The sequence below is a fragment of the Prunus persica genome, chromosome G7, assembly GCF_000346465.2.
Source record: "Prunus persica cultivar Lovell chromosome G7, Prunus_persica_NCBIv2, whole genome shotgun sequence".
Classification (NCBI taxonomy): domain Eukaryota; kingdom Viridiplantae; phylum Streptophyta; class Magnoliopsida; order Rosales; family Rosaceae; genus Prunus; species Prunus persica.
In genome coordinates this window covers 17,232,730-17,253,738 of record NC_034015.1, presented here as the reverse complement: position 1 = coordinate 17,253,738, position 21,009 = coordinate 17,232,730, and the positions used below count along the sequence as shown (strand labels likewise).

Genomic DNA, 21,009 nt, shown 5'->3' with positions numbered 1-21,009 from the left:
TTACACCTGCTTTCTATTCAGATTCAAGATTGTGATGATCTCTAAGGCACTATTTTTGCTGCTTCTCAACACAAAGGACCAGCTTGTTGTACACGTCTAAGTGATTTTCTTTTTTCTGCCCATGATTAATATGATTTTCTAAATAGAGATTGCAAAGTACTTGTAGTTAAGTGGTAAAAATATTTACGGTTACATCCAAAGTCTCATGTTCGGAGTAATTTTTCGCTACTTTCGAAGTTACGTGTTGTTGCTATGTGCCGTTTAAATTTGGTGGTGTTACATTTGCAAGTAGAGAAAAAAAGATGGTCAAAGAATTTATTTATTTATTTTCCATTTTTAGGCCCTTAATACTTATAAGTTAAAAGAACATTTCTTTTTATTTTATTTTTCATAGTCTTGATTGATCCCCTGAATTTTGAAGCAATCAGGCCATATAATAAATATATAACATAAATTTTCAAGATAAATATTGTGAGATGTAAAATCTCGACATAAGAAAGAATCGTACGACTTAATAGAAAGTACAATTTTAAATCATTTGACAGAATTTATTCCAACTCAGAATTAATGCAACATCCACACATATTTCTCCATTTTTGGTAGCCAGCTCTACTACAATCCAATGGTAATTGAATTATATATTATTTGCAGTTCAGACATTTTATGCAATACCTATACTATATGCTTGCGCTGCAAACTATAACAAGTTGACCAAAACACTATCTAAAATTTCAACAAGAAAGTGCGTATCTCCATGGGTCCAAGCTCAACAACAAGAGTTGAACTACTGACAGCGCCTCCTCTAATTGGTGTAGGTTTGTCGCCTTTGTCACCCTCAACTTTCCATGTCATCTTCTTCATCTCTGACTTCTCTTGGTTTGCTGACAAGCTCACTTCCTTCACTTCCTTAATCTGAAAGTTCAAACACCAACAATCACATTAGTACTAATTAATCACCAACATTGCCAGTTAATCTTATCATCCTCAGGATTCTAAGTGTCAAATTCAGACAAAACATTGTCCCATAAAGCATAGGTTGGGCAAAATGTACCAAGTCTGGACTAAAAAGATGATATGCATACCATTTTTCCAGTAAACATCTTCTTCAGTTCAACTTTGGCCAATGTTGAATATTGAGGATCTTCAGCTGCCTATTCAAATCAACAGCATAAAAGCAGTGAATGCAAACTAAATTATTTTGCTTAAATTATGTTAATGTAGGGTCTATAGTGTTTTCAAGTATCTTGTTACCTCATATAGATGTGCTAGACGAAGGAGCACACTTCCGTCATCCAACTCCTGAAAAACTAGGGTATGAGAGAGAGAGAGAGAGAGAGAGAGAGAGAGGAGTAACAAGCACTTATTTCATTCTACAGTGATTTACAGTCACCTGAAGAGTAATCAAAGCAACATTGAGAGGCAAGCTGTAATTCAGATCCATGGTAGATGCTTTTGTCAAATGAGATGCAGTCCAATCCTCCAATTTCTGAACAATCAAAATCATCCTTTAAAATCAAGAGCTATGATGCTTCACAGAATCTGGAATTATGTTGAAGTCATACCTCATGAGTGAAAGCTAGAAGAAGCGGTGAGTAAACTTCCTGGCCAGTTGTCCTGCGCCAGGGGGCACCAGCCCCTACCTGGTTTACGCACATATAATAGTTTCCTCGAACCTGCAAAAAAATATATAACAGGATTACAAGAAATGAAGTCGGTGAGAACCATAAAGCAGTAAGATTAAAAGCTATATGTCTACGTATAGAAATAGAAACTACTCTTGTTATGTAACATGATACCGTTAGTCCTTCACAAGTTTCTCCGGCGCACACTCTTTCATCAAGCGCTTCACCCACCCCTCTGGAATCATCATAGAGTGTTCGCCTTGTGTTTCAAAAGAATAGTATTAGATTAACATATCCACAGCCACAATAAAGCAATTACTTGACCTCAATGCTGAAAATCAGTGTATCAAAATCAAACCTATGAAGCATCAGCTCTACTTCACCATCTTCAATGCTGGATCCTCCAGTGGCACGATCAACCAGGACTGAGAACTCTGATTTCTTATCAAGAGTATAGATTCCAAGATTTAGCTGAAAAGGAAGATGACGCCAGTTTAAAAATGAAATTAGTTAGTTCTGATGTATATTTGTGTTTGTGTATATATACAGACACAATAAAGGCCATGTCACTAGTGTTAAGAAAATTACTGGATAATAGTTTCCTGCTACAGGTTGATTAACCGAAAGGGGCCAGTCTGGCCTATAATCTCGTACCTGCAAAACAATGATGTAAGCATTACTTTCTTTTTCAATTTAAGAATTCACAGGATCGATCAATATCATTGAGGGTGTAGGAAATATACGAATACTATTAAGTGAAGGAAAAGTACAGGCCAGAGGAAGACTCGTGTAAAAAGAAGTGATACCATCTAACGTTGATATTGAGGGGTATTACAATATGAAATAATTGTCGGCCTGCATCCTAACAGTTAAATTGTTGGAACATTGGTAAACCATCAAGCTTCATAATACTAATTTGTACGAGAAACTGATATATGGAGTTACCCGTTTAATGAAATCCCTTCCGTTGGAATCGGTGTAGAACACCTTGTTTGTTTCCATGTTTGCTGTCATTCTAGTGATGACCTCTTTTCCAACACCATCTTCTGTGGGAATTGGACCAATCTTCAAAATAAAAATATGTCAGAACTACATGATTTGAGTCTAGGGAGATAAAAATTTATTGCTTCCCAGCAAGTAAAGAAAGCATTCACCAGCCAAGATGAACACAGCTGACTTCAAAGTAAGGGGAATATGTTTCATTCATCAAAATAAAATGGTAGGTAAATCACTCACAGTATATTCGACTTCGGCATGCTCTTTGTCTTTGTAAAGTCTAGTGACCTGATAACAAATTCAATTTTTCATTTAGCAAAATGCGGTTGGTTACAACATAAAACAATGTGGTGATTCTAACACCAAATATACAATGGTGATGAAACAGTCATTCTATGTTCACAAATTATAAGGCATTTCACTTCTGTGTTATGTTTAATATGGGTACAAATGATGTTTATAGCTTCCTAATTGATGTAGAAACTCACATAAACAAATTACATAAGCTATTTAAGGATTTCAGAAACAAAACCAGTTCGACCGGAGAAAGCAATTTGAAAATATGCCAATAACCTGATAGATCCATGAATTGAACTGCTGGTGAATCTCATCAACTAGTGGTCCACGAAAAACCTTCAGGGGTACCTGTAGAATGAATAAAACATTTAAAAATTTATAGTGAAGAATATCGTATTTGTGTTATGTGTAAGCCTGAATCTTGATACTGTTGGACCAACCTTGCACCCTAAAGGTTAAATTGTTAAGAAATATGTCGAATGATGTATGGCTAAAACACTCTACTGGCCAAAACATTGAAAAGCTAATGCAGGTTAACACCAAAATTAATGTATAAACAAATCTTTGTTCTAAATTTGGGAATTTTAGTAAGCTGTGTGTACACGGTGAACACCAAATGAGAAAATGCAGAATAAATAAATAAATAAAAGGATACAGTAGTGGACACACCAAATATTCTCTCTCTATTTTTGTGTCACATATTGAAATTACATGTAATTTGAAGCTTGGAAAGTATATAATAATAAGCAAAAATAAGGCTTACCGATCTTGATACAATAGTTGCAGGGGAGCCATTAGGCCGGAATATGTATGCACCAGAACGTTGCTGGAGAGATCATATAACTAAATGTTAGTTCAGCAGGAACTTCATTGACTTGAATTACATACTTAAGTAAATCAAAATCCTAGCAAAGAGATTGGACACCTGAGAATTGATATCACCTTTGCTTGAACCATACCAGAGGTAGCTCTGCTGTATTGGTACATCAACCTGGTGATATATGATTATTAATTAAAATTGATGTAAACTTCCACCAAATTCTTATGAAATAAAGAAGTAAACCCGTCCTTCTTTTGTCTGGGCTGTGTGTCACTTGCACAGGAGTTCTCTGATTTTTAGTTATGAAGCTGCTATGGGAAAAAAAGGCTTTATGCAATACCAAGGAAAATGGAAAATGAAAAATAAAAAGAACCTTCTGAAACATGTACAGTAAACCACACCATGCAAGCACCTAACAGTCTGAGGAATAATTTGTGCAAGGCTACTCTTTGAAACTGTGAAAGAACTTACTCCTGTTTTAGAATTATACATCCGTTTGAGTTGTCCGGAAGCAAAAGAAAAGGACATCTTCAGATCTCCGGGTCCAACTTCAATGGTCTCGTTTTGTGGACTGTCCATCACAGAGAGAAATCTATTTCCATTTTTCCCTACAAAAGTTAGGGGCAAATAATAAGTATAAATCTTAGATGTATCGGTCATAAGAATTTAAAACCTGTTTTACTAGTGTACGCAGACAGTAGAGATAGATAGGAAATAAAATCAAAATGAATTCAAATAACATTTAAGAATTTCCAAGGCCCAAAAGGAGAGAGCAAAGAGGTGTACATCTACGTTTGGTAGCTCCCCTTGAAATGAAGTAGGTGTTCCAACCAAGTGGTGGCACAGAGGCTTGAAAGATTAGCCAGTACTTAGGAACTTGTTTTGATGACTGTCCCAAGTAGGCTTTTGTATAGAAGTTTCTTAGATCTGCTGTAACATTATCCAAATTTACATATTGTACCTCAAGAATATTTCCAGAGGAATCTCGAACAGAAAGAGTGGCATCGTTAACCTGGTTGAAATTGTCACTTTCAGATCACATGAAACAAGAAGTCAAGTTTATTATCAAATAAGAACTAAAACCTGCTAACTTAAGCTAGACTCATTTGTGGACATACGGATACTGATGTCAAGCATGTAACATATAGCTTGACACAATGATCAGAGAATTAACATATGCATGGACACAATGATCAGAGAATGTTAAAAAAAAATTTAAAAATTGAGCAAACCTACACTCTGATAGCATAAACTAAACACAAAGCACATACTCACAGGTATCCTAACAATCTCGGTCCGATTCCATCCAAGAGGATTATATGCTACAACAACCTGGAATTTGCATTTAAAGAGAATGAATGAAACAAAATATTTCATAAGCGTATTATCCATAAGTAAATTAGAAGAAAAAAGAAAGAGATAAATTACCAAGCTTTTCCCTTCTGGAATATCTTTTTCTGTTGGAGGGCAGTAACTGATATTGAGTAATTGACACTGTTTAAGAATTAAAAAAGGGAGGGAGGAGGAAAAGCAGCATCAGGCCAGGATGAGCAACTAGATTGCTTATTGCCATTTTGTTAAATGCTGCAAGCTTAGAAAAATATTAGTTTATCCAGAAAAAGGGGCACCAACTGATCCAAAAGCAAGGAGCCACACCGAAATGAGTTGTCACCTGGCTAAAAGTCGATGTTGGCTCCTTACATTGGTCTCCTGATTTACTTTTAGTTAGGCACGATAGAGCAGCACTGACAACAGCTTCTGCCTATAAAATGTCATTACGTTATATAAGATATGTAATACATAGTTTAGCCTACAAGAAGAATAAAAGTGTCAGAGGCAAATGCAAAACAGAAGGAACAATTTACAGAGATACTAGGTGGAGACCTCAAAGGCGCCAATGGACAGGCGCTTTGCATAGTCATTGGTTGTATGTTGTTTAGCAGTGCCGGTGACAGCATCATGGTGCTGTGCAATTCCTAAAGCATCTCCAAGGATATAGGTATTGGAACCATTTGCTCTCTTTCCAATCAGAAATTCCAGTTCTCGTGCCGCCTATTTTACAAAAGTAGAAGTTAACACCAACACACCACTCAGTTCATGAAAGGAAGAGTAGATCCTCTCAAGAAGAAGTGATTTAAAGCATGGCCATTCTCAGTAGATGTTCAAGTTGACAAATTCTTGTGACAGCAGCAAGCTAAAGATAAATAAACTATCTTAAAGACTATTCCTATGGGATATGGTGACTAAAATACCAATATATTCAACGCAAAATCACATGGCACGGGACTATCTATTCTGGCTATGGATAATTACTATTGTGGACTGATTTGATGTCATACCAAATAATATCCACTCAGTGACCGGACATATCTCTTCAAACCTGGGCGACTAGTAAAAAATCCAGTCCAATAAGCATCTGCCGTATCTGCATACCTGTTGGAAATCAGTGGGAAAACAACGTATGCAAAAGATTACGTCAGTAAGTCCTGTTTTGTCAACAAAAGGGGGAAAAGGGAGAGAAAAATATACTCACGGGAAATAATCATCAGTTTTCAGTGGCCACGACTGGTTTGCTGCATTTTTAGCATCAGTATAGATAGATGGTGTAGAATACAAGGCATTAACTCGACTGTCCTGAAACAAAAGGGAAAAAGAGAAAAAAATATGATGGAAGGCTCTTAATTATACATTAAAATGAGAGAGAAAAATTAACAATAAGCTCAACGATGAAACTTCATAATTGTAAACCCATAAATGGTATGAGCCTTCTAATTAAACTCCACCTTATTAACATAGTGAATTAATTTGTCCATTTGTTTGAACCAAGACTCAGCATATTGGTACTGGAAATCATCACCCATTGTCCACATAATGTGATTTGTCCTCGTCACATTTGCCTGTACATTAAGATGATTCATTCATTTATCAAATGGATATTTCAGCCTTCACCATTAGTTAAATGAATGGTTAAAAAGAAAATTAAGAAGACCCTTTAGGTCGAAGATAATAATCTAAAAATATATATTCAACAAGATAAGAGATTACTTGGGTAATTGAAGCATTGATAAAATCACTAACACGCTTTTCAACATTGTAGTCAAAAAGAAGAGGGTTATCCTGCAGTTTTATCATTTAACAGATTAGATGATACATCCACTTTGAAAAAAAAACATGTAATTTTTTATGGTACAAGTTACTCTTGTTAAAATTAGAACCTGGACAGGGATGAAGTCATCGTTTACTTCAAAATGGAAACCTGGTGGTGGACTATAGTGAACCGGAAACGCATTGGCAAAAATCTACAAAAGGCCCGGGACGTTGTATGGTAAGCACAATATTACATTATTGAATGAAGTAAAAATAGGGGGTAACGCTGCAGGAGTTGCAGTTCTAAACCTGAGATGATGAACCAAAAGTTCTGGATCCACGCCATATAACTTCAAGAGACTTATCCCCCTTGCGCTTTGCTCTGTCCTGATAATCAATCCTTGCAAAATGTACAGAATCAAACCCAAGCTGCAAGAACATTGTAAGAATCAACACTGTCAGAATTATACAATACAAACCGCTTCATTAACATTATAACTAATGCAAGTGATGTTTGTATGAGTCTGAATTCAAAAAAACAGTGACAAAGTTAGAGATTCAGAACAAATATTCAGAGCAGATTAGAAACTTGACTTAAAACAAACATGTATGGAAACAAAACCAACACGGTAAAACAATGGAGCATTCAATTGCAGAATAAAATTAAGTGAGTGCCTACCTCAGCTCCAAGTAAGTAAGCTTGCACAGCAGAGTGTCCGAATGGATCAATTTGCCATCCGGCACGAGGCGTCTTGTTGAACTGCTGCTTTATTGCACGGTGACCTAGAGTTGTTTGGTCAATCATGTCTATGTAATGGACTGTTGCTTCATCATGCATACACCAACCACCATTTCTATACAAATGCTTATAACAGATTTAAAGATGCAAACACAAATAAAACTACACAAGTCAAAGATACAAATTGATTGCTAGCAACATACACAAACTCTAGCTGCCCAGCATCTACTAGTTTTCGCACTATTTCTTGAATTCCAGCTCTTTGTGTTGACCACCATCTTTGAAAGAACGCCTAAAATTCATACCAACTTTAAATCAGAAAATAAAAATTAAATACAAAGTTGTAAACTTTAACTTGTTGTAAAGCTGAGCAGCCTACCATCTCAGCAAACACAAATTTCCTATTCGGATCACGAACCAACGATTCGATAACAGAGTCCAAAGTATTCTCGACACAAGCACCCTAAACAAGTTCACAAACTCATTAATTAATTAATGACTCAAGTAATTACTAAATTTCTCCACTAATCACCACTCAATTGTATGACCTGAATGCTATTGTTTGATCCAACATAGTACTGATCAATAGTTTTCAACCATCCAACGTCGTCGTGCGAATGCGCAACCAAATGAACATTCAACTTGCCTTCCACCACACCACCCCCTGTCTTGTACCTCACATAACCGCTACCAACGGCCTCCTTGCACAAACAAACAGCAACAAAAACAAGCACAAACTGAAAACCCGAGGCTAAAGTTTCCACCTTTCTCATCCTGAAACTCTAGAAACTGCTTTTCCTCGCTCTGCTCCGATAAACAGAAACAGTGGCCGTGGCTTGCTTCCACTGCTGTGAATCTTGCAATTGCGATTTTTGGGCAAGCGAGGACAAAGGAGAAAGGCCTCGGTTTATCCTTTGGAGCATATGAGAGATGGCCATTGGCCGGCCTAATTTTATAAAGGTGGGGAAGGAGAAGGCCCACTCGGTACAAGTTAAGTAACTGTGTGTATGGGTCTCCATCTTGCGAACTTGACAAAGCTCGCGTCTTTGATATATGAAATTTTAATGGCGGAATCTTGGAACTGGGAGCCGTTATTAAATTCAATGACGCGGGTAATTGTAAACGGCAGGGTGTCGTTTGAACGCGAATTTTATTGGCCGTTGGATGTGGATTTGTGTTGGCATTTGGAGTAAATGGATGGCTAGATTCGCATCAATTATTGGGGTAAAAAAACACGTTTGAGCTCGCTCTGTCTGTAAGCATATAATCACGTGCAAGGTTTTCTCTGTTTTTATAAGGACTAACATCAAAAGACCCCCTCAAGGTTTGGGGTCATTCTTAATATGGGTCACTGGATTTTAATTTCATCATTTTACACTCTATAGTTTTCAAATTTGGCCAATTTACATCGTCCATCAAGTTCACCGTTAGATTTTCTGTTAAATTGGTGACGTGGCAATTGTGGTACTCACTTTGATGCTGATGTGTAAATAAAAATAATAAAAAATTCTTTTAAAATATTATTAAATTATATTTTTAAAAACAAAAAAAAAAAAAAATTTCCCCTCTCTCTCTCTCTCTCTGCCCAGAACTTGAAAACCCCTCCCTCTCTCTACTTCGGTGATGGAGAAGCGGAGATTATCGCTCGGAGAATCAAAGCAACTGTTGATTTCCTTTCTGTGCGTCGATGATGAGCTTGGAGAGGCGGTAGGAGGGGATGTCGGTGAGGATGGAGACGGCAGCGGCGCTGACATCAAGGTCGGGGAAGTCGAGATCTGTGAGAATTCCAAAGCAGACGATGTCCCAGAGTCTGCGGTGAGGCGGGTGGAGCGAATGAGATCAAAGGCGAGCTTTTTGCAGAAGGCGGGGACAGGCAAGGTGACGATCTCTTTGACAACGAATTTGGCGATGACAGATATGTCGCGGTCGGTTGCGGATTGTTGGAGGCTTGAAGGAGAGCATTGGACTGGCGAAGAGCGCCATTGGAATGGAGGTCCGCTTGGATCTGAGCGAAGAGTATGTCCATTTGGGAAGCTGAGATCAACTTCAATCGATTGAGCTGGCCTATTTTAAGGTTCGTTAGGATTTGAGAATTTTGGACATTGAGAGAGAGGAACTGAGAGTTTGGGCAGATTGCAGTAGAAATGCAGAGTATGCTAAGCTCTAGCTTTGCTTGTATTGGTTTTTAGTTTGAAGAAGAAAATGATGGGGGTAAAAATCATCAGGCTTCTTGGAGGTTCAGTTGGTTGGCACGCCCGGGTTGGCAACAACAGAGTTCATTGTAAAAAAAAAAAAAAAAGCACCAGCAACCCCCTCCTCTCCCCCAACCCCTATAGCTTTCACCGCCGCCCCCCTTATGAACCTTGACCCAACCCCACAGAAAGAAGAAGGCCAAGCGATCTGACAGAGCTAACGAAGCTCGTAATTTTCTCGCCGACCTAAGACAAATCCATCTCATCACCTAGGAACAACAAAAATGGGACCAAGAACAAAACTTTAGGACTTTCCAAAATCTCCCAAACCCCAAATATTTCGTCACTCCAAAATCTCCTTTTTTGGCTTTTACTGCGCGCCCTCTTTTCTGTCTTCCTCCATTTCTTCCATTTCTTCTCCTTCGTCTTCTTCTTCAAGCTTTGTACTCTCCCACAATCCGAAAACCCATAATTCTAAGCCTGCCCAGATGTCTCTAGAATGACTCGAATCTGACTCCTCTCTTGCGAACTTGACCCAGACACAAAGACGGTGAGAGAGGAAGAGAATCAGATAGTGAGTCGGGGAGCGGCGAATATGTGGGTGGGGTTTGTATGGCTTCAATGGTGGTTGGGTGGGGAGGTGGTTGGAGATGGGTCAGAGATGTGGGTGGGGTTTTCAAGTTCTGGGCAGAGAGAGAGAGAGGGAAAATTTTTTTTTTCTTTTAAAAATCTAATTTAATAATATTTTTAAAGAATTTTTTATTATTTTTGTTCACACATCAGCATCAAAGTGGGTACCACAATTGCCATGTCACCAATTTAACAGAAAATCTAACGGTGAACTTGATGGACGATGTAAATTGGCCAAATTTGAAAACTATAGAGTGTAAAATGATGAAATTAAAATCCAGTGACCCATATTAAGAATGACCCCAAACCTTGAGGGGGTCTTTTGATGTTATATATTAGGCTTAAATGTTAAAATGGTCCCTATGTTTTATCTCATAGGCCAATTTAGTCCATGTGTTATTAATTTGGCCAATTTGGTCTTTGTGTTTGTATATGTTAGTCAATGTGATCCATTCCTTTAAAAATATATAATTAATTATAACAAAAACTGTAATTGATTATAAAATTTTAAATTCAAACTGAAAATGGAATATATTTCTTTTAAATTTCACCTTTCCCAATTTCGCGCACACACCTCAACCACCTCCCAAACCCAGCCACCCTCACCACCACCACTCCAACCCCAAAACCATAGCCACCCTCACTACCATTCCAACCCCACCTAAACTACAACAACTCTCTCTCTCTCTCTCTCTCTCTCTCTCTCTCTCTCTCTCTCTCTCTCTCTCTGTGACAAATCATGAAGATCATCATAGCCGGTCACCGTAAGCTTGACAGCTCTACCGCCAATTGATCATCTTGGCTGCAGCAAAAGTCGATGACATTCAGACCAATAGATCGGAGAGGAGAGAAAGATGAAAGATAGAGTATGAGAAAATCTTAGACATAAGATAGAAGAAAATTTGCAGCAAGAAAAGAGTAGGCATCAATTTTACTAAGAACCCTTTTTTTTCCTACAGGAATTGAGACCGTTGGAGGTTGAGGTTGTGTGGGTTTTAATCATTTTAGCATTATTATTATTTGAGTTTAAATCTTTATAATTAATTACAAAATTTTAAATTAATGTTAAATGTTCTTTTTTTAGGTTTTAACATAATTTTGACGGAAAGGATCAAATTTATTAATAGATACAAACACAGGGACTAAATTGGCCAAATTAATAACACAAGAACTAAATTGGCCGATAAGGTAAAACATAGGGACCATTTCAACATTTAAGCCAATATATTATAATCTCAATACTTTAATCACTAATAGAAGTTAAAATTAGGGATCATATAGTTAAGTTTTAGTAATTCTCTCTCTTTCAATGTAGGGTGCTTCCTTTGTAACCTCTTTTTCGATGCACAATTTTAAAATTATTAGTATCATATAATAGTAGGATCATCTATATATATATATAAAGTAAAGGGGCAGAGAATGGTAAAACATTCAAAATACCAATAAATGTCCATGGTTAATGCAAATATTAAGAATTGAAATCATTCATTAAATTAGGATAATATGATAAATTAGCACTTTTTCATATTTAAAAAAATTAAAAAATAAACAGAAAAATCAGATAATGAATCCTATTTTTATGAAACGCAACTACCCATTAGCTTTTTTAATTCTAGAATAAATTTCAAACTTTTAAAAAAAAGCCTCTCACAAGTGCGGAAACGTGTGCGAAAAGGCTAGTATAGTAATTATAGTAATTCTCTTTCTTTCCATACACAACATACCCGACACATAACATGTGACATTCATTTAGTTCATATTATTATCCCTCACTTCTTACTTACACAACTTTCAATTGTTCTTTTTTAAGTATAAGAACAACTAAAGGACAATTGGAGAAGTTACATAAAACTTTAGAAACAAAAACACCATAATTTTTTATTATAAATTTGTTCTTTTATAATTGCATAAAAGAACAAACATTTAAAACATAAACAAAAGTTTCTTAGTTAAAACAGAAATAACACTATTTTGCAATCCTCGCCCAATAATGCTTTGTCATGTGAAAGTGTTATCACACGTGTTGTAACATTATTAACTGGACATAACAAAATAGTGCGGCTATTCCCGTTTTATGGAAGTCTTTCTCCCATTATTGGGTGTTACATTCATGGAGCAGCACGGTAGCATCTCCCTTTGAGTCAGCACCTTTTAAAATTAACAAAACTAAAATATAAACTAAAGTTTTTAAAAAAATTTTTATAAACTTTGAAGGGTATTTTAAGAATTATAGGTAGTTGAGATGAGTAGTTTGAGAGTGACAAGCTTCAGTAATAAAACACATCAATTATTTTGGTACTTATCATTTTTCTCAGAGGGCAGAGGATTGGTAAACATGCAACTGTCATACTTGTGTACGGCTGATGCAAGTGAGTTCTATAACGCATCAATACGCTATAATCACTTACTCGCAACTGATACTAGCATATAACTCTCTCGCTCCCAATGCCGTTGCTCCAATTTTCTTTTCTTTCAACTTCTGGGAGATGCTTGAATAGAGAGCACATATGTGCCAAAATATAGAGAACACTTACTTTGACCATAGCAACAACACCAACATGTGCGTTTCGCCATGGTAGAGTAGCAGTCGCGACTTCGAATCTCTGGAAGTGACTCTAATGTCCTTGCACCAAGGTTGCACCTGATAACGTGATGATTATCTATGTATATGATAATCTGTTTTTATTTTTTAAGTATCTCCGAAAGAGAAACACAAACTAGTGAGTTATTATGAAATCAGCTCAACTATCTCTAAATCTCAAAATTTAATATGAGCACCAGCTAGTATGAATATAATAGAAGAAAGAATGATAAATTGATGAACAAAAGAATGGAATTTTGTTCCTTTTTCCAGGAATCGGAAACCACTACGCTTCTGATTGAATCAATGGACGCCTCTCGAGGCTTTGGACTGATGGAGATTCAATCTACTCTTAGCCCCTTGTAACAATGTGAGCATTGTTTCATCTTTGGACATATAAGATTGTTAGGTTTCCCATTCAAGCATCGGGAGCACCCCAGCCTGGGCAAGTTCTTCCATTTCTAGTACCCATACTGGAATGTTGCACAACAATTTGTCCACTTCTTCATATTTGGTCATATAAGATAGCTTGGATGCCCACGTAAGCGCAGCAAGCACCTCAGCCTGGGCAAGCTCTTCGCTGTACAGTACATGCAGTGCAATGTAGCAGATGAGAACCAACGCATATTCAGTGCTTAACACCTCCAGCACTTATTATTGCCTTGGAATGGTCAATGTGGAAATAGTTGTCTGTACAAGAAAATTTTGTGAGGGCAATGCAAGCCTCCTCAGTAACATCATATTCGCTTCCATTGAGAAGCTGCACCAATCGGTTGATCATCCTTGTCTCTCTTGACCCAAATGTCTTTGCCAAATTCCCAATAGCTTTTATGCAAAAGACTTGGAAGTCTGAGTTTTCAACATTCTCAGTGATCTTCAGTAATAATTGATCAGCAATATATTTCCAAGTGGGAGAATTAGGACTGAAGGCACATCTTCTCAAATCAGCATCTTCCTCTGCCACTTTCATGATCACCATTAATGCAAGGACAGAATAAAGTTGGGCATTTTCGGAACCCTTTTCCAGGAGCACACCGAAACTATATAGTGATGTTGATTCTGCGAAGCTACGGGAAATGGCTGAGTTCCCTTCCGCTAGTCTGCAAAGGGCTTTGGCTGCCATGCTTTCATTTTTTCCCTGGTGGCTGGGTCTTCATTAGCAGTGGCATTGTCATTGCTATGGGTTTTGCTGCTATGCACTTCAACAATTTCGAATGCAAGATGGCCGATGAGCAAGCGGACAACATCGTGCTGCGCAAAAACATCTTGCAATTCGGGGTGTTGATATGAGAGCATTGACACCGCCTTGGCCACTGCAACCTGAACTTTCAAGGAGCCTTCTCTGAGGATTTTCGCAAACATTTTACATACATCCGCATGAAGGTGTTCGACGATTTCGCAGGAACGTCCCAGCCACCCAAGGGTCCTGGCAGCGTTCTCTTGGCCTTCCATTGGACCCTCCTCCATCAATTTCAACAAGGCTTCCACTCCACCCTCCCGGATGATCAACGTCATGTACGTCTCGTGGTCCCGGCAAGCTGACCGAGTGAAGCTGCAGCACTACATCGAGCTTGGACGGATACAGCCGGGTGATGAAGAATTGCAATCTCTTCCCAAACAAGCCACAGAATGCGCTCGTTTAATGTCATTGGAGGCCGTCTCAAGTCCTCGTCCGGGGGCCCGGGCCTCCAGAAACGGATCAGCCAAGACACATCCCCGATTGAAGCGTCTAGATGCGCCGAGATTTCGAGGAAACAAGTAACGGGGATGAAGGTGGAGAACCGCTTCTTGATGATCTTGATAATGATGCATTTGGGATGCTTGAGCAGCCGGAACAGACACCTGTCGAGGGTTTCTTCGATTTGGTTGATGATCGCACGTGCGGGGCGATCATAGGTGCCGAGGTTGGAGCAGCTGAGTTGGCGGAGAAGTCCTGCCAGCTCTTTAGACTTGGATTTAAGCTGGTGCGGGATGAAGCTGTGGTCCCTGGATGTCACAACGGCCCTGTCCAAAGCCTTTCTGAATTGGTCAGTCAGTTGGATGAGCCTACCCAATATTTGCTTCACCATCTCTGGCCTGGTTTTGTGCTTCACCGCGAGCAAGCTAGAAACCGTTTCATCCCTTGTTGACATAATATATAAGTTTGGGCATTCCTTTCCCAAGTTATCCTCCTTATGCGGCATTTGAAAATTTCATGCTTTTCATTAGACTTGAATTTGATTGTGTTGTGATCATCAGTTTGCACGCACGTCATATCCTAGTATGATTTTGCAACAGTAGCCCGTGTGTGGGGCCACAAACACGAAGGTCTACACAACAGTTGAGCTAGCTTCATGCACACATGCATCCACTAGCAACTGAACTGATGCTATCCTAGCACATGATGTTTATGCATCCCCAAGCCCCTTGATTCAAGCGGGAGGACGAACGAATGGATAGTTAAGCTAAACTTATTGCATCAGGCAATTATTATCTTATCGCAACCAAAAAATTTAACTTGCATGTAGATTTATAAGTTAGAGAATACACTCTGGAAAAATGCGGATCAATCAATGGACTCAAAGTGACAGCAAAAATGAGACCAACAGCTACCATTCAAAGACTGGAAAATGACAAGGGCAATTCAGGCATGGCCAAAATAATCACATTGACAACTAAAAACAGAGAGTAAAAATGTTAACAATATGTAATATAAAATTCAATGCAGAGATACATTTCAATGTTGCACATTGTTTTTGCTAGAAAGCCGTCCGTTTTTATCAGAAGCCCTCTCAAGCAAATGTTAAAGATCAATGTACTGGTACGAAAACAGAGCTTTATGACCTGCCGGACAAACATTGATCCAAAAGTCAATCTAGAAGCTTAAAGGTCACAACCAGAGTAGAGAGAGATAAGCACTACTAGTGGTTGGAGAGAGATCGCATCTACCAACACAAGTTGGCAACGGACATGAACTGGGTGTATTCGGCAAATGAAACTGCCATTGAAAGACAACTCAGGATATGCATCATTTCTCCTCCTCTTTCGGTGCTTTGTCTTCATTCTTCTTCTGATCAGGCTTAAAAAGACAACATAAATAAAACCTAATCAGAAAATATTGTGGAGCTCATACTCTGGCACTATTGGTTGGTACCACTAAAATGTTTATCAGATACCACTGCTATGCATGCCAAACTGTTAGTTCAAATTTCAATCGCACGAGAAAAAATTTCATGTTATTCTAAGAAATTCCTTTCAGGATAAAGAAGCATGAGGTCAAATTTCTGTTACACATTAACCCATGCTTATGTTTTGGTAGTGCAGCTAAAGCATCCATGGTTTTTTCCAAGTGAGAAAAGTGTTATCATGAGTAATTGGTGCAAGTCTGTATATGGTCAAGCCAGTAGCTAATATAACTGGTCCACAAATTAACTAAAGCATACCGAGCGCTGCTCAGCTGGAAACACAGCTAAAAGTGTTCTCATGAGTAATTGGTGCAACTCTGTATATGGTCAAGCCAGTAGCTAATATAAATGGTCCACATATTACACTAAAGCATACCAAGCGCTGCTCAGTTGCAAACACAGATAAAATGCTTATAAAAACACTGCTCATATTAATGTTCCTAGAGATAGGGATGGCCTAGTAACTTCCATGAGCATTCATATTAATGTTACAAGGTAACTTAAGACCTAGATAACTTACTATACGCTGCCTATAATTATTTTCTTCTATTCATAAATCATAATCAAAAGTTCGATAATCTCACCTCTGACTGGTTTTGCATGGAAGCAAGCAAATCTTTAACTGAAGGATCATTTGGGTCAACCCCTGGAAGCTGCAGAAGCATTTAAATATCATGTCATTAGTTCACTAAAGGAGATACTTTTATGCTGCATTTCTGCTTAGAAGGGAAGTTAAAAAGAAAGAGAGGGGGGGAGTGGGTGTGGTTGTAGGAATACCGAGGCAAGGATGGAAGACACAAAAGATTGGTCAGCCAATAGTTTACTCATATCTTTCTGGCTACCAGAATCTTTTGCACTCTCCTGCACAGACAACTGAAGAGCTGCAAGCACCAAATATTAGGAATTAAAGCCAAATACCTACTTAGAGAACAGTCATATTGTCAGTGGTAAATTTTAGAATATATAAGCAAGGAGTACTATATAAATTGAATTCAAGAAAGAACTTCTATCCATAATGTGCTTAGAATTTCAGACTTTCTGGCAATTATTAAATGATCAGAGCGAAATGATAAGCAAGGTGAATTCACATAACATTTTCTGAAATGAAATGACTCAAATTGAGGAACCATGTGCTTAACAATGGTCAAAGCTTGCATTTTTCGCAATAGCACCTTAAATTTATTTCCTATTCCCAAAGAAAAATTGCCACCAACTAACGTTGTTATTCAACCAACCCACCCATAGATGAATGAAGTATGGTCAAATGACCAGAAGAACTCACCTAGAGCCAACTCTGGATCCTCTCCAGTTGCCTCAGACATATCTGCATCTCGCATCTCATGGCTGGAAGCGGGTTCATCCATCGACATTGCAAGGGCCTGTTGTAGCAGAGCATTCTCATCATCCTGTTGTCAAAAATATGGTCAGTTTACATCGCACATTGGTTTTCTTTCGAGCTAAGGACAAAACCGAAGATAAAGCACAAGAACAAAAGGCATTTTAAAACATAAAATATATATATCAACAAGAATTCATGGGTAGAGCGAACTGCATGGAGGACATATTTTATTTGTAATGCTACACCCACCCCGCAACTCCTTACTTACAAAATAAAGAAGAAAAAGAAACTCAAGTACAAAAGAAATGACACTGACCATGAAATCATTACTCTTATTATCAGCTTCAGACGTTCCAGCACTGGCACGCTCCGTCATAGTTGCATCTTGTGAGCTGGATTGTGCTTCCCCTCCTTTTTCCTGTTTGGAAGCATCCTCAGCAGCCTTTTTAGCAGCTGCTTCTTGTCTGGCCCTCTCTTCTTCCATTGAAACTCTAAGAGCAAGGGCAAGCTCAGGATCCAGGTTTGGATCTACACCGAAATCAAAACCAGAGACACCACCAGCGGCAGCTGCTGCTGCTGCCGCTGCAAAACCACTCCCACCTTCCCCATCCCCGGTAAAGATGGGTGTACTGCCACAGGAGAAGGGAAAAATATAAGTTATACAAAATATAAAAAATGGGTAAATTTCATTAATATTCCATCAATTGTATTCTGTATCCTATATTAGTCTTTAAACTTTAAAATTGGCGCTTAACCCCTTAAATGACAATGGTGTTTTGGTTGGTTCAAATCCTAACTTTTTGACCAATGCGACCTATAACTAAGAATTGTGATGTGCCACTCACATGACCACTTCTGTTTGAAAAAAGATACACAAAAATAAAGATTTGAACCAACTAAAGACACTTTTTCACTCAGGGGATTAAGTTTCACTTTTAAAGGTTTTTTTTGGTTTTTTCCATATAAAAAAAAGTGCAAGATTTAAAGCTCAGGTCGGTAATAATATGAAATGCAAGTTAAAGGTCAGAGGTATTATCCCAATTTTTAGTAATTAAAACATCAAATACTAAATTGAGGAATCAAACCAAACACTGACCTTATAAGTACATCAGAAAGAGCACTTGGACCAGGTGGAACATGAACAATGTGGCTGGTGTCATTATTGTTCACAGTCTTAAACAGGGATTCTAGCTTCTCTGACTTCTCCTCATCTTCTTCACCAAAATTGACGATATCAAGGGCTACACTGTTCTTCTTTAATCTCCTTCCGATTATCTCCAAAAACTTTTTGTCATGTTTGACAGTACTGACAACGCATAAGTCAAAGTTATTAACATGTAAGAACTAGCAAATAATAAAACGAAAAGACAAGCATGACGAGGTATTATGAACCTTCCAGCAAACACAATAATCCTTTGTTGCTGTTTCTTGTTCTGGCGATGTTTGAGGGCCAATTGAGCCACCTGAATGCCAGCTGCCAGGTTCATCTCACCACCTATTTCTAAACCTAAATTTCCAAAAGGAGAAGAAATATCAATGAGGAAATCTATTATACACAACAAGCAGGGAGTTAGTAACAAGGGGAATGAGAACTAGTAACAAGGGGGATGAGAACATAGACAAAGATAGTTTAGTCCTACTTTCAGGATCATTAGTTTATTTTATCTTGTAAGTTTCAACACACTTCTCCTATAAAATAATAATAATAAAATATTGCGCTGAAATGCTGGATAATAGAGGTGCAAAATAAATGAAGATCAATAAAACACTTCAACTTCTTTCCTGAGACCGACATTCTTATCACTTTTGTGAAGAGATTTGCATATAGTTGCTATTTTCTTAGTTACTTCACTGTTTCAAAGTTCTGTCAAACATAAATTGACGAAGACACTATAAATCCATTAACCTTGCGTTGATTCTCAAGTAGTAGTGTTTCATTGTTAAAAGAAGGTTACTGGGTTGAACATTGTGTGCGTCAAAACATGCTAAAATCTTGCTCATGTGAAGAGATCACAGATAGGCATACTGGCAAGCTGAATACCAAGTACCAGAACCTCTGGAAACAAGAAAGATACTGAAACACCAAATTCTTGGAACAAAGGCAGCAATAAGAAAAATATGACTGCACTGCACTTGGTGCATCTACTGACCTCCTTCAGCCACAAAGACTTCAAGCTATATCAGAATATAATTATTTCCAGCCATACTTCCTTAATTTATTGAATTATTCAATGCATCTAAAACCAAAGCTATTTCCATCTGTAAACAATAAATCCTACTTCCACAACTTACTTAAATTAGTTCACACATAACAGGAAAAGCTCTTTTTTCTTCAGAAAGTTCTGGTATTAGAGAAAGTGCCAATATTGACAACAAAATCATTACAAGGAGTTGAATACTTCCATCAAATTGAAAAATAATAAACTTCAATAACACTACAACTTATGTGTTTGCTTGTTTGTTGGATATAAAATAAAAAAGCAAGTACATGAACTGACCATGCATGCATGCCAGAATCTTGCCAAGATCACTAGTAGGAGTGACCAAAACGCGAACACCTTTCCCTGCCATGGTGAGAACTCCTACTGTATTCTCTGGATTAGACTGCATACCGGGAAAAAAAAATGAATTCACTTTAAATTACAAACCATAAGCAACCATTATGATCTTATATCCGAAGCAACAACCGAAACCCAACCACAAACAACTGCTCTCTCCCCTCTACACGCCCACAACACAATCAAATAACAATCTAAAACATTATCCAAAACCATAAAACGAAAATCAAATCTCCAAAAGTAAATGATTTCAATGAAGAAATATTGAGTAAAATATATTGGATGATCAAATAATGCAAAAGTTACCCTAAGCTCAACCAGATATGACATGCGAGGTTTTCCTAACTTACACGGACTTCACCAACAACCAAACAAGAAATAACATAACAAATAAGAGTACACCTTTAAAAATACCTGGGTTTTAGCTCCACAAATCAGATTGACAGCATCGGCCTGAGCTTGAAACCTCGAAGGAGCATAATCACCGTTTCGCATCCATTCCGAATTATCAATGCAGATCATTGTCGCCTGGGGAGAAAAACAAAAATGAACCATTGCACGAAAAAAAGCTAACGGAAATTTAAACCCTAATTTGCGAGATGGACGAAGATTTTGGGGAATTTCAGTAAGGAAAGCGAGGAAGTTTATGTGCAATTAGCGTTTGGATATTTACCTCGAGCACCATAGCTGAAGATTGCGAAGAGACAAGAAAGATCGGGAGAGATTGATATGCTTCGTGAGGAAAAAGAAAAATATAAAAACTGAGGTGTACTTTACTTGCAGAGGAGGCTGCTGCTGTGTGCTAATTATAAGTTGGATTTGTGGTTATCAGGTGCCGCCAGGATTACCGAGTAAAAGCTGTACCAAAAACTGAACCAATGAGTTTCTGCCACGTCAGGTCTCAAACCTTGGTCTAGCCCGAAAGGCCTATGATAGAGCCCAAGCCCATTTATGTCCAATCGTGTATTTTGTTGGACCTATCAA

At 38.0% G+C, this 21,009-nt stretch overlaps 3 protein-coding genes across 3 annotated transcripts; all 3 read right to left on the bottom strand.

Annotated features, from left to right (window-relative positions):
• Positions 487-8,334, bottom strand: LOC18771787 (alpha-mannosidase). Its single transcript, XM_020569397.1, has 29 exons — positions 8,110-8,334; positions 7,941-8,024; positions 7,765-7,853; positions 7,502-7,676; positions 7,132-7,251; positions 6,951-7,034; positions 6,781-6,852; positions 6,519-6,632; positions 6,269-6,369; positions 6,075-6,168; positions 5,620-5,787; positions 5,408-5,497; positions 5,164-5,229; positions 5,011-5,067; positions 4,522-4,747; positions 4,207-4,343; positions 3,841-3,906; positions 3,679-3,741; positions 3,192-3,263; positions 2,859-2,906; positions 2,568-2,687; positions 2,211-2,276; positions 1,981-2,093; positions 1,797-1,881; positions 1,563-1,673; positions 1,391-1,486; positions 1,252-1,299; positions 1,083-1,151; positions 487-912 (listed from the first exon to the last, which is right to left on the bottom strand). Exons 1-29 carry the CDS (start codon positions 8,332-8,334, stop codon positions 724-726), a joined length of 3,048 nt encoding a protein of 1,015 aa, XP_020424986.1. The 3' UTR covers positions 487-723.
• On the bottom strand, positions 13,141-14,932 carry LOC18769148. The gene has a single exon (XM_020568805.1). The coding sequence runs from the start codon at positions 14,085-14,087 to the stop codon at positions 13,593-13,595; it is 495 nt and encodes a 164-aa protein (XP_020424394.1). The 5' UTR covers positions 14,088-14,932; the 3' UTR covers positions 13,141-13,592.
• LOC18770724 (26S proteasome non-ATPase regulatory subunit 4 homolog) lies at positions 15,578-20,821 on the bottom strand. The gene is made up of 10 exons (XM_020568694.1): positions 20,699-20,821; positions 20,440-20,553; positions 19,966-20,071; positions 18,860-18,974; positions 18,564-18,773; positions 17,784-18,096; positions 17,411-17,534; positions 16,906-17,009; positions 16,713-16,781; positions 15,578-16,022 (listed from the first exon to the last, which is right to left on the bottom strand). Exons 1-10 carry the CDS (start codon positions 20,708-20,710, stop codon positions 15,972-15,974), a joined length of 1,218 nt encoding a protein of 405 aa, XP_020424283.1. The 5' UTR covers positions 20,711-20,821; the 3' UTR covers positions 15,578-15,971.